This window comes from Bos javanicus, chromosome 8, assembly GCF_032452875.1.
Source record: "Bos javanicus breed banteng chromosome 8, ARS-OSU_banteng_1.0, whole genome shotgun sequence".
In the NCBI taxonomy this organism is placed as follows: Eukaryota; Metazoa; Chordata; class Mammalia; order Artiodactyla; family Bovidae; genus Bos; species Bos javanicus.
Genome location: NC_083875.1, coordinates 49,544,405 through 49,565,787, shown reverse-complemented (window position 1 = coordinate 49,565,787; position 21,383 = coordinate 49,544,405). Strand labels below are relative to the sequence as shown.

The 21,383-nt window shown below is 39.2% G+C and overlaps 1 protein-coding gene across 1 annotated transcript in view; it reads right to left on the bottom strand.

Annotated features, from left to right (window-relative positions):
- The window catches only part of TMC1 (transmembrane channel like 1), a 114,687-nt gene that overhangs the window by 31,987 nt on the left and 61,317 nt on the right, over positions 1–21,383 (bottom strand). The window contains exons 10-14 of the mRNA XM_061427074.1: positions 15,309–15,451; positions 10,063–10,207; positions 9,265–9,459; positions 5,984–6,163; positions 5,703–5,864 (exon numbers count right to left, since the gene is read on the bottom strand). Of these exons, the coding sequence (XP_061283058.1) occupies positions 5,703–5,864; positions 5,984–6,163; positions 9,265–9,459; positions 10,063–10,207; positions 15,309–15,451 (825 nt within the window). The remainder of the gene's footprint in view (positions 1–5,702; positions 5,865–5,983; positions 6,164–9,264; positions 9,460–10,062; positions 10,208–15,308; positions 15,452–21,383) is intronic.

Genomic DNA, 21,383 nt, shown 5'->3' with positions numbered 1-21,383 from the left:
GTATTCTTGCCACCTCTTCTTCATATCTTCTGCTTCTATTAGGTCCATACCATTTGTGTCCTTTATTTAGCCCATCTTTGCATGAAGTGTTCCCTTGGTATCTCTAGTAATCTTGAAGAGATCTCTAGTCTTTCATATTCTATTGTTTTTTTCTATTTCTTTACACTGATCACTGAGGAAGTCTTTCTAAGCTCTCCTCATTATTCTTTGGAACTCTGCATTCAAATGGATATCTTTCCTTTTCACCTTTGCTTTTTGCTTCTCTTCTTTTCACAGTTATTTGTAAGGCCTCCTCAGACAGCCATTTTGCTCTTTTGCATTTCTCTTTCTTGGGGATGGTCTTGATCCCTGTCTCCTGCACAATATCACAAATGTCCGTCCATAGATCATCAGGCACTCTGTCTATGAGATCTAGTCCCTTAAATCTATTTCTCACTTCTACTGTATAATCATAAGGGATTTGATTTAGGTCATACCTGAATGGTCTAGTGGTTTTCCCTACTTTCTTCAATTTATGTCTGAATTTGGAAATAAGGAGTTCATGATCTGAGCCACAGTCAGCTTCCAGTCTTGTTTTTGCTGACTGTATACAGCTTTCTCACCTTTGGCTGCAAAGAATATAACCAGTCTGATTTCGGTGTTGACCGTCTGGAGATGTCCATGTGTAGAGTCTTCTCTTGTGTTGTTGGAAGAGGGTTTTTGCTATGAACAGTGCATTCTCTTGGCAAAACTCTATTAGCCGTGCCCTGCTTCATTCTGTATTCCAAGGCCAAATTTACCTGTTACTACAGGTATTTCTTGACTTCCTACTTTTGCATTCCAGTCCCCTATAATGAAAAGGACATCTTTTTTCAGTGTTAGTTCTAGAAAGTCTTGTAGGCCTTCATAGAGAGATTCAACTTCAGCTTCTTAGCATTACTGGTCAGGGCATAGACTTGGATTACTGTGATATTGAATGGTTTGCCTCGGAAATGAACAGAGATCATTCTGTCACTTTTGAGATTGCATCCAAGTACTACATTTCAGACTATTTTGTTGACTAAGAGGGCTACTTCATTCTTCTAAGGGATTCCTGCCCACAGTAGTAGATATAATGGTCATCTGAGTTAAATTCACCCATTCCAGTCCATTTTAGTTTGCTGATTCTTAGAATGTTGACGTTCACTCTTGCCATCTCCTGTTTGACCACTTCCAATTTGCCTTGATTCATGGACCTAACATTCCAGGTTCCTATGCAATATTGCTCTTTATAGCATCGGACCTTGCTTCCATCACCAGTCCCATCCACAACGGGTTATTGTTTTTGCTTTGGCCCCATCCCTTCATTCTTTCTGGAGTTATTTCTCCACCGATCTCCAGTAGCATATTGAGCACCTACCGACCTGGGGAGTTCATCTTTCAGTGTCCTATCTTTTTGCCTTTTCATACTGTTCATGTGGTTCTTAGGGCAATAACACTGAAGTGGTTTGCCATTCCCTTCTCCAGTGGACCACATTTTGTCAGAACTCTTCACCATGACCTGTCCTTAAATGTTATATATTTATTTAATTAATGGTTTTGTTCTTCCTAAGAGATGGTAATTCTCACAAGGACAAAGAAGAGACCCACTTTTGTTCCCCACTGGACCTCCAGTGTCTAGCACAATGCCCACCACTTAATATGCACTTAATAAACATGGAGTGAATGATTGAGTAACAGTAAATTCTTGCAGTTATTACTGAACATAACTTTTCTTTTCCCTACTCTTGTTTATTCTTCTTTCTATTCCCCAGGAAACTTGAGTTCAGATTCTAATAATTAGCATCCATTAGTGGCAGGCTATGAGGGATATTTTTAGGTTTCCACCATGAGCTTGAAAAGACTTCCTCAGTAAGAGATAATTTCAGAGTGATTTTGAAGTCCTCCACAAACTCCTAAGCACCCTCATCCCAATGGTTGAAGTCTGATTCTTCCCCTAACCAGTGTCCTAACTTTTACATAAAATAGCAGAAGAGGATTCCAACATTATGTGAAAATATTTATTAACACACCATAGAAGGAATATACTGCTTTATAAGAAAGGAAATTCCCAAAATGGTGGTCTAGCCCACTAAGGGAACATCATTCAGTCCCAGTTCCTAGTGTGCTAGTCAGGATGGAGCATGGCTTCCCTGCAGGCCTTCTGCAGACCACTGCACTCCACACCTCACACTTCACACTCCTGACATGTAGTAATAAAATGCTTGGGAAGCTTTGATCAATAAATCTAAGACTATCATTAACTAGCAGTGTTAGTGTTAGTCTCTCTCAGTTGTGTCTGACTCTTTGCAACCCCATGGACTGTAGCTCATCAGGCTCCTCTGTCCATGGAATTCTCCAGGCAAGAATACTGCAGTGGGTAGCCAGTTCCTTCTCCAGGGGATCTTCCCAACCCAGGGATCAAATCCAGATTTCCCACACTGAAGGCAGATTCTTTACTGTTTGAGCCACCAGGGAAATAATAGAGAAGGCGTATCACAAAGACTATAGATTTTCCATGGCAGGATCCTGGGGAGCATGCACTGATGCTAGTTATGTTTCTGGAGGATGATTCAGCACTGTGGAGGATACAAACTCTGATCAGACTCTGTAGGTCAAATTTGGGTTCCTATCACTGGCTTCCTTTAAGGTCTCCTTTAAGGTCTTCCTTTAAGGTCCCTTTACTTTTCTAAGTTATGGTCTCCTCATCTATAAAACGGGGATAATGATATAACTTGGAGGGCAATTTATTAATAAAAATTCAAAGAGATAATGCCTGGCACACAAGAATTTGATAACTGTGAGCCATTGTTGTCATTATCTTCAGTAGTAGTCTGCTTTCTCTCTGTCCCCAAAATGCAGACCTCAGTATACAGCTTCAAATAGTGATCTCCCAAGAATTGTTCTGCTGCCTACCTATCAAATGCCATTGGAGATGAGACTAAGTGACTACATCTTGAGATTTCCTGGAGACGTAAAGGAGTCACCAAATCCTTATAATCAAAGAGAGCCTGAGTTCCACGGTATCCTTGAAGGAAAACAGAGGAGAGGACATCCACAGAGAAGAAGAGGAAACATCTGGAATGTTCTCAGAGAACAATGAATAATTCTTTGGGATGCATCTCTAGAAGCTGCTGATACTATTTCTTCTGGAATGACTTTGTTTTAAAAGTGCTTAAAATTAATGTTTCCAGGTACATGGATATACCTATTGATCTCTTAAACGCCAGACCTTCCCAGCACTCAGGGTTTTTACATCCCCTGTGTTCTCTTTGCCCCCATGGATCCCACCTCCCTCATCAACATTCTGTTCAGAATCACAGCCCTTCCCTCCTCCAGCTCCCACAAGCTTTCCCACTAGTGCTGCCTGTTCCTTTAAAGAAAGGAAGGTGAAACAGAAAAGGGAAGCCCAACTACAAACAGCAGTCAGAAAAGATAATGAAGCAAAGAAAACCACTAGGGACAGGATCTTAAAAAAAGAAAAAGACAAGCAGCATGGTACAGGGGCTCCAAGAAGAATAATTAAATAAATATTTTTTATTTATTTTAATTCAGGATGCAGAGGACTATCCCAGAAGATTCTGAATAATCAGAAAGATGTTTTCTAGATTGCATTGACATTCATGTCTAATTAGTTGCTGCTTCCTCTTCAGAAGTGAGCAGCTTCCACCTTATTCTTTACAGTTAGTTCTATTAATCCTGTTTAATTCAGGTGTTTTCTTGGTAAAGAATACGTTTCTTAGCCCTCATGCCAGTCTGCATTCTGGGATGTCTATTAAGAGAATGTCTCAAACTCTTTGAGTCTGTGAAAACTACTTTTTTTTTTTTTTTCATTTCTCTCAACTTTTGCTGAAGATTTAGGGGACAGCTTAGAAGTGATAAAAAAAGACTCAGTAAAAACAGGCTCATGGCCCCCTTCCTTCACTTTTAAAGAGCATCACTCCAACCTCTGTTTCCACTGTCACATCCAGTTTTTCTCACTCTTGCCTCCCATGTATAAGCATGTTGCGATTTTGTTAGGCTCACCTATATAATCCAGGATACTTTTCCTATCCCCAGATATTTAGCTTACTCACATTGGTAAAGTCCATTTTGCTATGTAAGGTAACATATTCACAATTTCCAGGAATTAGAACATGGACATTTTGGAGTAGCTTTTATTCTGTCTACCACACCATGTATCACAAATTTCTCTCTACCAAGTGCAGGCAGTTTTCCTTTCATTTATTACTTCATACACTGTATGATCCTATACACATGTATAAAACATGGATGTCTGAAAACTGAGAATTTAATAACATGTAACTGGAAAAGGAAGGCCTATCTGGTCCCTGAAAGCTTAAAAAATAGAGTCCTTATTTATACTCTTCAGACTTGGTTCTCAATGATATCTGTCTAGCATTATACACATTTTCCTTATTTTTTTCCACAGTTGAAATCACAGATGAGTTGCTTAAGTCAGATGAGTATCTGAAGCTAAGGACATCATATCTATATTTGTTTAAATTAGTTTTATAAAACTAATGCTAATTTTCAATTTTCCATTTATCATACAAAATGTATACAAATAATAATATGAATAATTAAAAACTAAAAAAAGATATATTCAAATAATTTCCCAAAGATTACATTACTACTGAAACTGAGCTGTTGTCTGACAGAAGCACTGTGACATGTCTTTAAATGTCTATTCACCATAGTCCAAAATCAGTTTATGAAATGCACATGAGGAATGTCAATTCTAATGAGATAAAAGTAAAGGCATTTCAAAATATAAATTGGATTTGTATAGATATAAGAGACCTGAAGTAGGTTTTTGTTTTTGTTTGGTTTGGTTTCCCTTTATTGAACAGAAAGCCATAGGAAACACTATTTCTTTTATCTGCTAAAATACCATTAGTCTTGGACTGGGGTCATTTACACAGTCATCTGAGAACAACAAACCTAAAATAGCAGTTCCTTTCATGCTTAAGGGGCAATTATTTGACAAAACTCAACATTATTGAAATAAACTTTAGTGTATGCTCCCAAATGAACTTTTTCTCTTCTTTTATAGAAAACAGGTAACACTAACTAGAGTGCCATTTAAATATTTGCTTGGGCCTAGGTGCTAAATCTGGGTGCTTTATTATAATATATATAGAAAATATCTCCTCAGGCCATTTTAAAACATTCTTCCTTTATATGCTACCAAACTGTGGTGTTGGAGAAGACTCTTGCAAGTCCCTTGGACTGCAAGGAGATCAAACCAGTCCATCCTAAAGGAAATCAGTCCTGGGTGTTCATTGGAAGGACTGATGTTGAAGCTGAAACTCCAATACTTTGGCCACCTGACGCGAAGAGCTGACTCATTTGAAAAGACCCTGATGCTGGGAAAGATTGAAGGCAGGAGGAGAAGGGGATGAGAGAGGATGAGATGGTTGGATGGCATCACTGACTCAATGGACACGGGCTTGGGTGGACTCCAGGAGTTGGTGATGGACAGGGAGGCCTGGCGTAAACGGACTACTTACCTGAATGGATGCTTGTGACGACTGCAAGAGTTAATATATGTGAAATTCACAGCCAGCATATAGTGAGCAGTCAGTAAGTCTTAGCAATTTTCATTAATAAGCAATATAAACCAGGTCACACTTACAGAAGAAATTTCTACTCTGCTCATTTTTAATCCAATAATTGTTATGCACTCCTGTGTGTGACATTACCTGCCCCACCATTGTTTCCCAGCAGGGTCCTCGAGGTACATCTGCAGGGTGCACAAAAAAGGGTGGCCCAGTGGTATTTCCAGCAAGGGAAGCATTGTAGGCCTTGATCATGTTGGCTTCCCATAGGGTAATATTGGCCTTTACTAGCTTCTCCTCTTCAATCTAGAAAGGAGAGTATTGGAAACAAAACTGAAACAGATTTCAAAGGCATTTCTGGCAATCTTGAGACTGGGAATGTAACAATGTGCTGATGGCAAGGACAATCCAGACACAAGATTTACCTTGTTGTTAATCTCATCCATCAGGGCAAGAATAAATACATACAGGTTGCCTAAAAGAAGAGCAAAAATGCGTCCCAGTAGCCATTTCAGAGCAATGAGCGGATGGTAGTCTTCCAATTCAGCAAATAAGTCAAATAGTGTTGGACAGAACATCCCCAGGAGGGACATGACCATGTTCATCTATAAGAAGACACAAGGGTGAACCAAGTTGATGGTGTTTAAAAATTATTATTGTTTTCTTCCAAATTTGCAAGATTCCAACTAGATTCCTTTGATATTCTATAAGACTAAAAATTATTTCATGCATTTTTAAAATTTGATCTTAATACAATAGGGACCATATTCAACTCACACTTTTAAGATGTACATGTGCACGAGTTTGTGGACATGCCAGTAATAATAGTCTGTTTCCTAGCATATGAGGGATGTGATTTACTTTACTTTTTATGCAGATAATATGTTGGTCTACATGGTACCAATTCTGCACTTCACAACAAGATTTCCAAAGAAAATGAAAAATTGTCTGCTTGAGGAATGGGTTCAAATAGGAAATACTAATTTGACAATCATCAACATATAGGCTAGTTTAATCAACTAGAATGGATGAATTCCTTGAGATGGGCTCAGGACTACTGAGTTAGGGGGAACACAAATTGTTAGGGGCAAAAAGAAAGAAAATGGAATAGATTTTATCAAAGAAAACAGAGAGGACATTCAGAAAATATAAAAGGAGAATACATGGCATAATGTCATCAAAGCCAAGGCAGAACAGTTTCAGAAATGAAGGACTGACTTATAGTGCCAAAAGTAAGAAAAGTATGAAAGACAGAGAGAATGAAAATATGACAAGCTGGAAATTTGTGGTCCATATCTCCAGATTGATTGACACACTTATGAATATATTATTAGGGTAAATTAAGCATGTGCCACATTTATAATAGGGGAGAAAAACCTTTAAATAAAAATTTAAAAAAGGTTCCAGTTGGCACTGGCAATTTCTTTGCCTGAATATCTGGCTCAAATTGTCACTTCTGTGAGTTCCCTTTTCCCCTGGTGGACTCCATGTTTTGAATGATTAGAACTACCAGGCTATATTTAGAAAATAATTATCAATATTTTTTTTTGCTTTTGACTAAGAACATTATATAAGTATGACTAGCGGGAGCTAAAAGTCAGCATGATGTATATAAACTCAGCATAATATAATTTCAGCCTAAAGTAAAAACTTGGAAGAGCCTATGCAGTCTAAGGTAAGTTTGAATTGTTTCATCAAATTTGTAAAGTTTTTCATGAATCTGCATTATTACCTTTGTTGGCCCCTAGAATCAGGGGTCCCCTAAGATGGATGTTTTTTAATCCACCTGGGCTGGAGGAAGCACAAGCTGGAATCAAGATTGCTGGCAGAAATATCAATAACCTCAGATAATGCAGATGACACCACCCTTATGGCAGAAAGCAAAGAAGAACTAAAGAGCCTCTTGATGAAAGTGAAAGAGGAGAGTGGAAAAGTTGGCTTAAAGCTCAACATTCAGAAAACTAAGATCATGGCATCCAGTCCCATCACTGCATGGCAAATAGATGGGGAAACAGTGGAAACAGTGGCTGACTTTATATTTTTGGGCTCCAAAATCACAGCAGATGGTGATTGCAGCCATGAAATCAAAAGACACTTACTCCTTGGAAGGAAAGTTATGACCAACCTAGACAGCATATTAAAAAGCAAAGACATTACTTTGTCAACAAAGGTCCATCTAGTCAAGGTTATGGTTTTTCCAGTAGTCATGTATGGATGTGAGAGTTGGACTATAAAGAAAGCTGAGTGCCGAAGAATTGATGCTTTTAAACTATGGTGTTGGAGAAGACTCTTGAGAGTCCCTTGGACTGCAGGGAGATCCAACCAGTCCATGCTAAAGGAAATCAGTCCTGGGTGTTCATTGGAAGGACTGATGTTGAAGCTGAAACTGCAATGTTTTGGCCACCTGATGCAAAGAGCTGACTCATTTGAAAAGACCCTGATGTTGGGAAAGATTGAAGGCAGGAGGAGAAGGGGATGACAGAGGATGAGATGGTTGGATGGCATCACCAACTCAATGGTCATGAGTTTGGATAATCTCCGGGAGTTGGTGATGGACAGGGAGGCCTGGCGTGCTGCGATTCATGGGGTCGCAAAGAGTCGGACACGACTGAGCGACTGAACGGAACTGAACTGAACTGATGAAATATCTGTCTTCATAGTCTCTTAAGTGTATGATCTCCCATCTTCAGCATTATTGCTTCTGAAATACCTAGAATGTTTTTGTTTGGAACCTTCTGTTTTAAGTGTGTTATACCATTTTCTGTCCAAGATTTTTCTAGGAAATTCTATGCTTATGAATACTTTCTTAATCTGTTTGGCCTATAAAGCTTTGCAGAAGTTTCAGTACTGTAAATCTACACTTCCCACTGCTTAAATCTTCATATTCTTTGAGAACTCCAGTTCAAAATGATGTCAGATTGTATTATGGAACATTTTATGAAAGGGAACAGTCCCAAGAAACAACACATGACCAATGATCTCCTGATTCTACATGTCTATTTCTGACCTCTTTTCTTGGACCTGCTAAATGGGCAGATACCCTGAAGACAAATCACAATGATAATATTTAATTTCTGGCAAAGATCTGGCCTTCCTCATTTAACTAGCTTTTGGAGGGGGAGGTAATAAGGTAGGGGGACAAGGAGTTGGAGTAGTTAGGCTGCTATAGAGAGGCCCGGTTTTGCCCAAAGTATGGGAGGCAATCTGAATGTTTCCAATGAGATTAATATAAGAACCCAGGGCTTTATCATCCCCATTTCAAAGAATTCAGGCAACAAGTGGATTTTTCAAAGACAGAAGCAAGATCTACAGAAAGCATAAAATAGGGTCATGGAAAGAGTGTTGGGCTTGAAATCAAAATTCTTAAATTTTAACTCTCATTGTTCTCCTTGGTTCTGTGACCATGAACACATCACCTAACCTGAGATTCATTATCTCTGTCTATAAAACATACCGGTTGGAATATATGTGTTCTAATCTCTCTTCCAACTCTGCCTAATGTCATAAAGTAAGAAACAGACACACATTAGACAGATGTGGAAATAAGGCTGGAATAAAGAACTGTGTGCCAAGGCTGGTTCACTCTCAGGGCAAGATGACAGGGGTAGGTAAAAAGTGGCTGCATTTTATGTTCCAGCACTGAAACACAACCCACAAAACCTTAAATGTCAGATGCTAAGCACATAAAAAACACGCAGAGACGAACTTCATTTTTTTCCCACCACCCAAGGGTGTCAGGATCTTGCTGCGCAAATTCCTGGGATCGCTTCACAGCCCAAAAGATGAGGTATCCACTCCCGCCAAGTGTTAGAAACACGAAGAAGTTAGCAAGAAACCTCAGGAATCTGATCAAGTGGATGTTTTCTTCTACTTGGGCTGCTCTTTCTTCTATTATAGCTTCCTGTATCCAAGGAAAACAGGAAAAAAAATTATCTGATTTACAAAAAATATCATGAACTTAGGAATTATTTTCACAAACATTAGAATGTGAGGAATGAAAATGTAAACTAAATCTGGGATTCCACAAACCAGGTGAATATTGTCAGCAAGTAAGAAAATGTAAGAGAAAAAAGGAAGAATTCTTACAAAGTCTGGTTGATCTAATATTAAGACAGTCTTCATTCTAAAGTCTCTTCTAGTATGGCTTTTTAAAATAATTACAAAATAATACTTTAGAGTTATTTTAAATATTGAGCTGATGTATTCCTATAAATAATAAGTTAGCATAGTTCTATTATTTAAAATATCTGATTCTGATTACAAATGGTTAGCTATTCCAAGCCAATGGTGTTTTATTACCAAATTTAGAGAGAAATAGTGCTGTCACCAGCCATCAATCATTTTCCAGTCATATTCAGAACCCTGCCCAGATCCTGGTAGGAAGAAATGATGAGTTAATCTTTCTTTTAATTGTCAAGATACTTGGCTACACATACCATTTGGAATGATTCCAATTTTACTTTTACAAATACCAAGAAAAGTCTCTTGAAGTTGTTATCTTTACCTTAAAGTTCATTGTGATAGAATTGAATTTGTTGTCTGCTGTTTCAGGGTTGCCAATAAGGTAGTCCCAGCTAGTGAACACCTTCCAGCTAAAGTTGAAAGTGTTATCATCACCACCTCCATCATCACCAATATTTTTGGTCATCCTATGCAAACAGGAGGTTTAATCCAGCAGCCAGAATACAAGCAGAAAGGGAGAGATTAGGGAATAGCAAGACATCATAATTTTAGGGATATTGGAGAAGCAGTATCTAAAAGACATATACTTTCAATTAAGTTTGTTCTAATAACCAGAAAAGTTTGTTTTAAAAAAAAATTGGTTTGTTTTAATTTTTTAAACTTCATTTCTAGGCTTTCAAGATTAGAAAACTACTAAGCATTGACGGTTTTAACAATTAATTTATAGGTTATATAAAAATAGTTCTTTATTTGTTTTCCTAAACTGTTTTCTTAGGGTCATATACTGTACTCTGAACCTTTTATGGGACAAGGATCTCTTTAGAAATCTGATGAAAACCAATGGACCCCTACCCAGGGAGAAAATATGTACAGGCTCTAAAACAATTGTACACAATTTTAGTTGGTTTACAGTTGAAAGCCTAGGAATAGATTAACCCAGTTCAGATCAGGAAACTTCTTTATAGGTTTTAAGTCCTCTAAGAATCTCCTCCCAAAGAGTGATTACACTGAATGCATGAAAGTTTTCCATACTCTACAACTCTTGACCAAAAATCAAGATTTTTATACAACTTTAATGCCAAGTGGTTACATATATTCTAATAATTTATGTTAAAAAATTTTTTTTTGCTTGGACCATTTAAAATACATTTACTTAAAGGTTTATTTCAGTGCTTAAAAATCTATATCCTACTTACTTCACTTCCTTGTTTCCCCTACCACCATAAATAGCAAAATTAAAATTTTATATGATATATATTACAGAATGGTCCTATAAGGTTTTGGTTTTTTACAGTGCTATGGAATTAAAAAAGAAAGGACAATGAGGACATAAAGATGACATTATAATTTGGCAGACATCTCTCAGGTCATCTGAATTCCACCACTGTTAGTCTTATCTCTTACAGAGGTTTATATATTTCAAATGGGCTCATGTGTTTGAAAAATAACTAAAAATAATTATTACTTACCTCAGTCTACCACTTTACCCTCTGCAAATGGTATTTATGTGTATTATCATATTTGTCCTTCTCAAAAACTTAAAGAGAGGTCAAGGTAGTTGATATTGTTCTCTGTTATAGATGAGGAAGCTGAAGGGTAAAATTATGAAGTGATTTCCTGGATGTAATTCAGAAGTAAACCACAGGGGTGGGTCAAGAGCTTGGGTTTTCTGACTTCACTCTAGTACCCAAGCTAGGACACCATGAGATATGTTGAACCATACAAGACGCCTTTTTGTAGGTCAAAAAGTATTGAAATCAAACATTCCTAATGATTTAACCTAGGGAGAAAATTATTTTTTTTACTAAGATGCCATCATTCCTTTTGTGCATAGTCATTGAGCAAAGGGCAGAGCCTCAGGTAAAACTGACCACTTGACAGATGATTTTGCATGGACCTTTATCACTGGCAAGATTCTATACCTGTAGTCAGCCTCCTGGAGAAGGGAGCTCAAGCTTGACAAGTAAACTGGGAACATCTAGCATGTGAGAATTGTCAAGAAAGGGAGTAGAATGCTAAACACATAAGGAAGGATACTGAAGACAAACTCTACTAACAACACATTTTTATTCAGATGGCCCTGACAGCTATAAAATGTTCCATGTACAGCTCCACCCCTTGGTTGCAGAGAAAAAATAAAGTGTGCATACTTAAACAAAAATTCTTCCTTTTTCAAGGGGGCTATAGTTTTTAACAACTGTATCTCAAGCTATCTCAACATATAATTTGCAAGGACGGAAGGAGTGGAGGAAGAACGAGTGACCAGTCATCTTGCTTTGTTAGGGACTGAGTCGTTACCCAGGACAAAAGACTTTTAGTGCTAAAGCCGATGGAGTCCTGGGTCAACAAAGTTAGCCATCCTATCTTAAAATTTCAAAGTACTTTCTTGTATATCTATCTAATATTCCTTCCAATTTCCCCATTGGTGTTGGTTTAGTTGCTAAGTCTTGTCCAACTCTTGTGATCCCATGGACTGTAGCCCACCAGGGTCCTCTGTCCAAGGGATTCTCCAGGCAAGAATACTGGAGTGGTTTGCCATTTCCTTCTCCAGGGGATCTTCCCAATCTTGGGATCAAACCTGGGTCTCCTGCACTGCAGGCAGATTCTTTACTGACTGAGCTACCAGGGAAGCCAATTTCCCCATTAATTAATCAAAACATGTATCTGCTTCCCTTTTATGGATGAGGACTCTGCGATAAACAGTATGAGCAAGAGGACAAAATCCCTCAGTTGCCTGATTGATTTTAAGTACTCAGTTTTAGTTTCACTTGATTTGAGGCATGTATCCCATAAAGCCACTCATGTTTATTCCAAGAATGCATTTGTTTGGCACTGGTGGGGGACAGGGGGAGAGATGATAAAGGATTCTGTGCAATCACTTATATCCCACCAATTGTTTTTCTACTAAGCTCTGCCCCCAGGGCTAGGAGCAGCTAGGAGTCATAAATGGCTTTGGAACTGTCTTGCCATAAAGGCCAATGAACTTAAACCACTTGCCAATCATGTATTGAACAACCAAAGGTCCCCTGCCAGAGGGAGGAACCACAATCAAGCTGGTTTAGGTGGTATAACATGGATGACTTTGAGGGCGAAATGTGGAACTGGTGCCCTGCAAGTATCCTAAATGGTGTCTTTGAGTTAATTCGAAATAGCTTCCATTTCCTGGAAAGCTGCACTAGCTAGTAAGTTTGCCATCAGCAATATATGGTTACTGAGCACTTAAAATGTAACTGGTGTTTCAAAGACTTAGTATCAAAAATAAACAGAGAATATCTCAATAATAATTTTAGATTGATTATATGTTGAAGGAACTGTTTTGATATATAGAGTTAAATAAAATATATTATTAAAATATATATTCTACCTATGTATTTGTTTAGGATAGCTGCCAGAATATTTAAATTACATGTCCCTTGTCTTATATTTCTTTACATAATGCTATTCTAGATGCTTTATACTCATCTGCCAGAAATTATAATAAAGTTACAAATCTATTAATGTACAACTACATAACCATGCATAACTACTTTATGAGGGCTATCATATGGCCTCACTTGCTATCATGCTGGCTTTGTTTGGTTTATCAGTAAGCCTATGAATCATAATCCTAATAAAACAGTTAAATTAGCATATGCTAGCCATGTTCTAAGTGCTTTTACTGTATTAACTCATATTGTCCTCATAGCCATCCTAAGGTGTTATTACACCTCTATCAGAAATAGGAAAGGGTTTCCATGGTAGCTCAGCTGCTAAAGAATCTGCCTGCAATGCAAGAAACCCTGGTTTGATTCCTGGGTTGGGAATATCCCCTGGAGAAGGGATAGGCTACCCACTCCAGTATTCATGGGCTTCCCTGGTGGCTCAAACAGTAAAGAATCTGCCTACATGGTGGGAGACCTGGGTTTGATATCTGGGTTGGAAAGATCCCCTGGAGGAGGGCATGGCAACCTACTCCAGTATTCTTGCCTGGACAAGAATTCATCTCTCCTTGGACAGAGAAGCCTGGCAGGCTACAGTCCATGGAGTCACAAAGAGTCAGACACGACTGAACGACCAAGTCACTAAGCACAGCACAGAAACAGGAAAACAGAGCAGTTGAACAATTTGTCAACGTTCTTTTATAATGGGCTAGAGCTGGTATTTGAATTCATGAAGAATGGCTCCTGCTAACCCACTCCAGTATTCTTGCCTGGAGAATCCCATGGACAGAGGAGCGTGGCAGGCTACTGTCCACAGGATCCTAAGAGTTGGACACAACTTAATGACTAAACCACCACCAGAATGGCTCAAGAGACCACTAGAGTATATAGCCTCTGCAGAGTCACTAAAAGCTGAGGAATTGGACATCCGTAAACATGCTTCCTCAGGGAAAATGGAGACTAAAGGACCAATTTGAAATGATACTCACAAGGCCCGTGTGATGTAACTGATACCCCTGACTTTAATCCTGCCAAATCTAAATGGCTAAAAGACTAGAAATATGTTAGATTTTTTGGAATGAGGTACTATTTTAGCAGGTAGACAGTTATTTTACATACTTAGGCTCTCTGATTACACTTGGACAAGTAGATAGAGATTTTGGATACAGGGTCTCCATTAAGGCCTTTTTCAAGTTCTGAAAGGGCTTAAAAATCTAAACGTGATAGTTTTTCTGGAGGAACCAATAAGTTTGGCAGGGACAGGACACAAAGCATGTTTCAGACTGCTCCAGAGAGCTCCTGCTGAAGAGGACTTGGACCTTCAAGTAAAGGTCTTCCCTGCAATGAAGCAAAAGCTCAGTTTACCTTGTGCATGGTTAAATAAAAGGAAGACTTCATTGAGATGTTTCAACACTTCTGCTAAACTGGTTCAGAAAATTAGCTAAAAGTTGGGTTATTCATAACCCTAAATGACTGTGTGAGGTTTCTGCAGTGTCTTCAAGTGAGGTTTTAACAATATATTTCAAACAAGGGGAAAAAATAAGCTGCAGTTTCATCAGTTCCCCCAATGAAATTCTTTCCCATGCTCTAATAAATCCTCTTCCAAGATAAAATATGATTACACAGTTGATCATGATGATCTCGTTGAGGGCCATTTGTTTGCGCTGTCTTACACAGCTGAAATTTTTCGGATGAGTGATTATTCTGCTTTTTTGTGGGGTTTTTGTGTTGTTTTTTAATGAACAGAGAACAACAGATTCTGCCTATTGAGCTGATCCTGCAAGTCACAAACCTCTCTGCACACTAAAAGAGGGGTCAGCAGCTGTTTTCCTGTCTTGTTTGCAACACTGACTTACACCTTAAAATACAAAAGAGCACAATTTTAAAATATGCTTAACCACAGAATAGGTACACAACCATCACTCTGACCCAGTGATATGATCAAAGGCTTGCCCTTATTTTCAATCCTTTTGCGTGGGAAATGTAATAGTCTAACATTAGTACAGGTATTAAAACCACATTTTATCTTTTATATACTCTGCATTCTCTAGACATGAAGCAGAAAAAAAAAAAATACAATTCCCAGATTAACTTTCCCATTTGATTCCAGCAATCATTGCTTGCTTCCCAGGAGATCAATGAAACTTACGCTTTAAGGACAACCAGAAAACTGTATCCAATGCACATGATCCCCACGAGAAAATAAGAGAGTGGCAGTCTGAAATTCATCCATCCAATTGTTCGTTTATTGTCGTAATAGCCATAAAAGAGGACGGAATATTGAGCCAAGCCCTAAAATCCAAAAACAAAGCCGTTTAACAGATGCTGTGAAGAGCAACTCAAAGAAAAAAGATCGACTTCTAAGAAGAATAACAAAATGACATTAATTCTCAAACTTGGGAGATGGCTCTGACATGAGCCCTATTGTTTTGTTTCATGGAGTGACTGTTTCAGCTGCCACATGGACTGACAGCCTCTTGGTTTACTTGAAATTCAGGGACTTCTAAATAGATCAGATTTTTAACCAAATATAGGCTTGCTCAGCTGTGGAGCCATTACCGTGAAATGCCCATTGATTGAAACATCAAAACACACTTCATGGTGTCATTAGATTTACAATTTTAAGAGCTTGCTTAATACTGGGGGGAAATCTGAAATGTGCTTCCTCAAAGTTTCATGGCAGATTTCCACTTTCAGTCACCTAAGCCACAGTCAGATTTGTTCTCCATAAGGTACAGAGGCCATGTCTCAGCTCATACTTAGAAAAAACAAGGAGCAGATGAGATGACACTGGAACCAATATATACAACCTTCTATTCATCAAGATTATTATCCCCAAATGAGCATGTTTATTCATACAACTACATGCTCTTTCCCAAAAAGTATCTGCCAGGGTTGGCATCACTGTCTTCCAAAGCCAATTAAGTAACTGCTCTCTGTACATAGAACATGGCATATTTTGATGCTGTTTCCCTGATAATATTCTTCCTCTTTCTCTCCTCTCATTCACTGTGTTCTTCACTCTTATTTTGGAGGCATTGTTTCTGTATTACTATGCATCTACTTCCCCCTTTTCTCTTCAATTTCATCTCTTTGGCAATAATTTAAAACTTCTATGCTTTGTGAAGTGAGAGGATAATTGCAGTAATAATATCAATCAATAAATTTGACTGAGCAGGGACTTCCCTGGTGGCACAGTGGATAAGAATTGCCTGCCCGTGCAGGGGACATGGATTTGATCCCTGCTCTGGGAAAACTATACATGCCATGGAGCAACTAAGTCTAGGGGCCAAAACTACTGAGCCTAGAGATCCCCAGCAAGACAGGCCACCACAATGAGAAGCCCCCACACCACAACAAAGGCAAAATATAGCCAAAAACAATAAATAAAATAAATAAATCCTTTTTTAAAATAAATAAAAATAAACTTTATTGAGCAGTTAGAGTTTGCTGAATACTTCATCTTACAGAATCCTCACAAGCACCCTCTTGAAGTGGCTCCTGTTAGGGGCAATCATTTTCCTCCAGTTTTGTTACTGTCCACATGGAGAAGACCCATGAGTGCAACACTCCCAGCCTCTCTCCACTGCCTCATACTAGCTCCAGGGAGGAGAACCTCATCTGATAGTAGAGCATGGCTGAGGAATGGGGACAAGCTGGGGCACCACTCTTCCTTCTCCTTTGAGATCACCTTCTGTGTTCTGTCCCTGTGAGGGGTACCCTGTCCTGGTCTAGGACAGCTGGATAAGACAGTCTGTTCTGAAGCTCACTTGCCCATGAAAAGATGCACATTCTTCAATATCCTAGCTTTAACAATGATAAACGTGACATGTTGACCTCCATCTGTCTGTTTGTCTTATTTCTGGTGAGCTCACAACCTGAGTTGACAACACACGTGGTATTATTTACCATGACTCTCCCCCTGCAAAAAGACACTATAGCTTTATATCTACTTTGCTAATGAAGAAACTGAGTTTTAGAGCAGTTAAGTTACTTGTCCATGTTCACACAGCTAGTAAGCAACAGTCTGAACCTGAACTGGGTCTAATTTTAAATCTGTATACTTAACCACTGTGCTATACTGCTTTTCCTATGTTCTCTTTTCCTACCAGGTCTTGCATCATACTAATGTCTTATTTATCCAGGAAAACAAAGAAACTGAAGCCCCAGGACCCCTGGATTGATTCAGAGTGGTTCCAGGATCCCCGGACACTCCTTTTGAAAAGATTTCAAAGGGCCTCATCCCCATCCTCGAAGGGCCTCATTCTCACATGTATAAACATTACAAGCTGACTTCTTTTTTTAACTCACAACAACAGTACTGGGATTAAAAGCCACCTTCAAAACAACATAAAAGGAGAAAGGAGATATGTAGCAAACATCTGGTGAGCTTGTTAGGTTAGCACAATAGCTATCAGGGCAGCTAACTCATCTGGCATATGTATTATTCAGTATATGTTCAATGGTGGCACTACATAAATATTAGATCACAACCAAAGTGGGTAAGGTCCCTTTTTTTGGAATCCTGATTATTTCACAAAGGTTTCTTCAGTTGGCCTATTTCTACCTATGCAGTGAAGCATGTAAATGAAAGAGGGGGTACTATTGAAGAACACAATTTTTTAAAGCTTTATCCAATCCCTCTCAGTAGCATATCGAGGGGTGGTTTTAAAAACACTGAAAGGCTTAAACGAGGATTTCCCCTTCCCTTCCACCCTGTGGGCCCACCACAAGCCATACGTCATTCCCTTTCCCTTAAAACTCCAACAGCAGACATCTGGAAGTGACTAAAATAGCAATGACTCCTAGCCTAGGCAAGGTTCCATTCGGTTTCCATGTCAGCGCACATGGCTTTTCCTGTGGGAACACTCTTCCATCCCCAAATCTGTGACAGAGAAACCACAGTCAGAGCCAAGTTTCAAATGAGCACAGAAAATTCTTGTCCAATTCTGGGTTCCATGCTTGCACATCATCTACTAAGTCTCTAATTTCGGTCTGAATGCTATGCTGCATAGTCTAGTGCATAGTCACCGACACACATCTATGAGAATGTTATGATGTTTTGGTGATGTGGTCACAGGTAATCATGTACTTATTTATCTAACTAACTTTTAATGAGCACTTATTCGCTAAATATTATACGTAGATACCACAAACTCCTTATTGCCAAATTCAGGCTTAAATTGAAGAAAGTAGGGAAAACCAGTAGACCATTCAGGTATGACCTAAATCCCTTATGATTATACAGTGAAAGTGAGAAATAGATTTAAGGGCCTAGATCTGATAGATAGAGTGCCTGATGAACTATGGAATGAGGTTCGTGACTTTGTACAGGAGACAGGGATCAAGATCATTCCCATAGAAAAGAAATGCAAAAAAGCAAAATGGCTGTCTTAGGAGGCTTTACAAATAGCTGTGAAAAGAAGAGAAGCGAAAAGCAAAGGAAAAAAGGAAAGATATAAACATCTGAATGCAAAGTTCCAAAGAATAGCAAGAAGAGATAAGAAAGCCTTCTTCAGCGATCAATGCAAAGAAATAGAGGAAAACAACAGAATGGGAAAGACTAGGGATCTCTTCAAGAAAATCAGAGATACCAAAGGAACATCTCATGCAAAGATGAGCTCGATAAAGGACAGAAATGGTATGGACCTAACAGAAGCAGAAGATATTAAGAAGAGATGGCAAGAATACACAGAAGAACTGTACAAAAAAGATCTTCACGACCCGGATAATCACGATGGTGTGATCACTGACCTAGAGCCAGACATCCTGGAATGTGAAGTCAAATGGGCCTTAGGGAGCATCACTACGAACAAAGCTAGTGGAGGTGATGGAATTCCAGTTGAGCTATTCCAAATCCTGAAAGATGATGCTGTGAAAGTGCTGCACTCAATATGACAGCAAATTTGGAAAACTCAGCAGTGGCCACAGGACTGGAAAAGGTCAGTTTTCATTCTAATCCCAAAGAAAGGCAATGCCAAAGAATGCTCAAACTACTGAACAATTGCACTCATCTCACACGCTAGTAAAGTAATGCTCAAAATTCTCCAAGCCAGGCTTCAGCACTATGTGAACCGTGAACTTCCTGATGTTCAAGCTGGTTTTAGAAAAGGCAGAGGAACCACAGATCAAATTGCCAACATCACTGGATCATAGAAAAAGCAAGAGAGTTCCAGAAAAACATCTACTTCTGCTTTATTGACTATGCCAAAGCTTTTGACTGTGTGGATCACAATAAACTGTGGAAACTTCTGAAAGAGATGGGAATACCAGACCACCTGATCTGCCTCTTGAGAAATTTGTATGCAGGTCAGGAAGCAACAGTTAGAAGTGGACATGGAACAACAGACTGGTTCCAAATAGGAAAAGGAGTACGTCAAGGCTGTATATTGTCACCCTGCTTATTTAACTTCTATGCAGAGTACATCATGAGAAATGCTGGACTGGAAGAAACACAAGCTGGAATCAAGATTGCCGGGAGAAATATCAATAACCTCAGATATGCAGATGACACCACCCTTATGGCAGAAAGTGAAGAGGAACTCAAAAGCCTCTTGATGAAAGTGAAAGTGGAGAGTGAAAAAGTTGGCTTAAAGCTCAACATTCAGAAAACTAAGATCATGGCATCCGGTCCCATCACTTCATGGGAAATAGATGGGGAAACAGTGGAAACAGTGTCAGACTTTATTTTTCTGGGCTCCAAAATCACTGCAGATGGTGACTGCAGCCATGAAATTAAAAGACGTTTACTCCTTGGAAGGAAAGTTATGACCAACCTAGATAGCATGTTCAAAAGCAGAGACATTACTTTGCCAACAAAGGTTCGTCTAGTCAAGGCAATGGTTTTTCCTGTAGTCATGTATGGATTTGAGAGTTGGACTGTGAAGAAGTCTGAGCGCCGAAGAACTGATGCTTTTGAACTGTGGTATTGGAGAAGACTCTTGAGGGTCCCTTGGACTGCAATGAGATCCAACCAGTCCATTGTGAAGGAGATCAGCCCTGGGATTTCTTTGGAAGGAATGATGCTAAAGCTGAAACTCCAGTACTTTGGCCACCTCATGCAAAGAGTTGACTCATTGGCAAAGACTGATGCAGGGAGGGATTGGCGGCAGGAGGAGAAGGGGACGACAGAGGATGAGATGGCTGGATGGCATCACTGACTCGATGGACGTGAGTCTCAGTGAACTCGGGGAGTTGGTGATGGACAGGGAGGCCTGGCGTGCTGCAATTCATGGGGTCGCAAAGAGTCGGACACGACTGAGCGACTGATCTGATCTGATCTGATACATAGATGGAATGGGAGACTGGATTACATAGCCCCTTAAGAAAAGTTTTACATCTAAATCCCTTTTTAACCGTACTGGCTTCTGTAAAGAAAAATCCCATTTGCCTTTTGTGTCATGATCCACAATAACAAAAAGGTGGAAATTCTAGATCATATGCTCAACACCTATTACACATCTCACTTCATTTGAATGTTCCACAGGAATCTTGACCTTAGTACATTTAAAAATTTTCCCAAACATTTTAAAAGCTTTTCCCTCCGTCCTCAGGAAATGATCCATCAACCCATGATTACCTCGGCCAGAAACTTGGACATTTTCACTATCTTCCCATGTGTGTACCATAAGATGCATGCAGCCACTCACTAAGCCCTTAGTTTCTGCCTCATTACATATCTGATACTCATCCCTTCTCTGTACACCACCACCATTTATAGGACTCCCTGCCTTCAACTTATGAAAACAAACCTGTACCATATTGACAGAGAGTCTTCTAAAGGGTAACTCTGACCATGTTTCTATCCTAATTCAAAACCATCATGTTCTCCACTGCCTAGTGAATAAAGTCTGAGTCTTCAGCATAATGAATGAGACTGTCCTGCCTGATTATACCCTTGTTTTTCATATGGCATGCTCATCTTCCACCACTCTTATCTCTCCTTACATACCAGCTTGGCGGAATCACTCATAGATATTGAGTGCACAGCACTGTTTATTGCCTCCACACCTTTGTACATACAGATCCCTCTGCTAAGAATACTATTCCCTGTTACTCTCCCCATTTCAGAGCCTAGGTTATTCCTACTGTTTCTTTAAAATTAGGTGAAAAAACTTTTGTAAAGTCTTCACTGATTTCTAGGCCACAGTCAGGTGAATGAGGAAATGAATGATCGTTTCTTTCATTTGCACAGAGTGCCACTAGATGAACTTCATCCCATCCC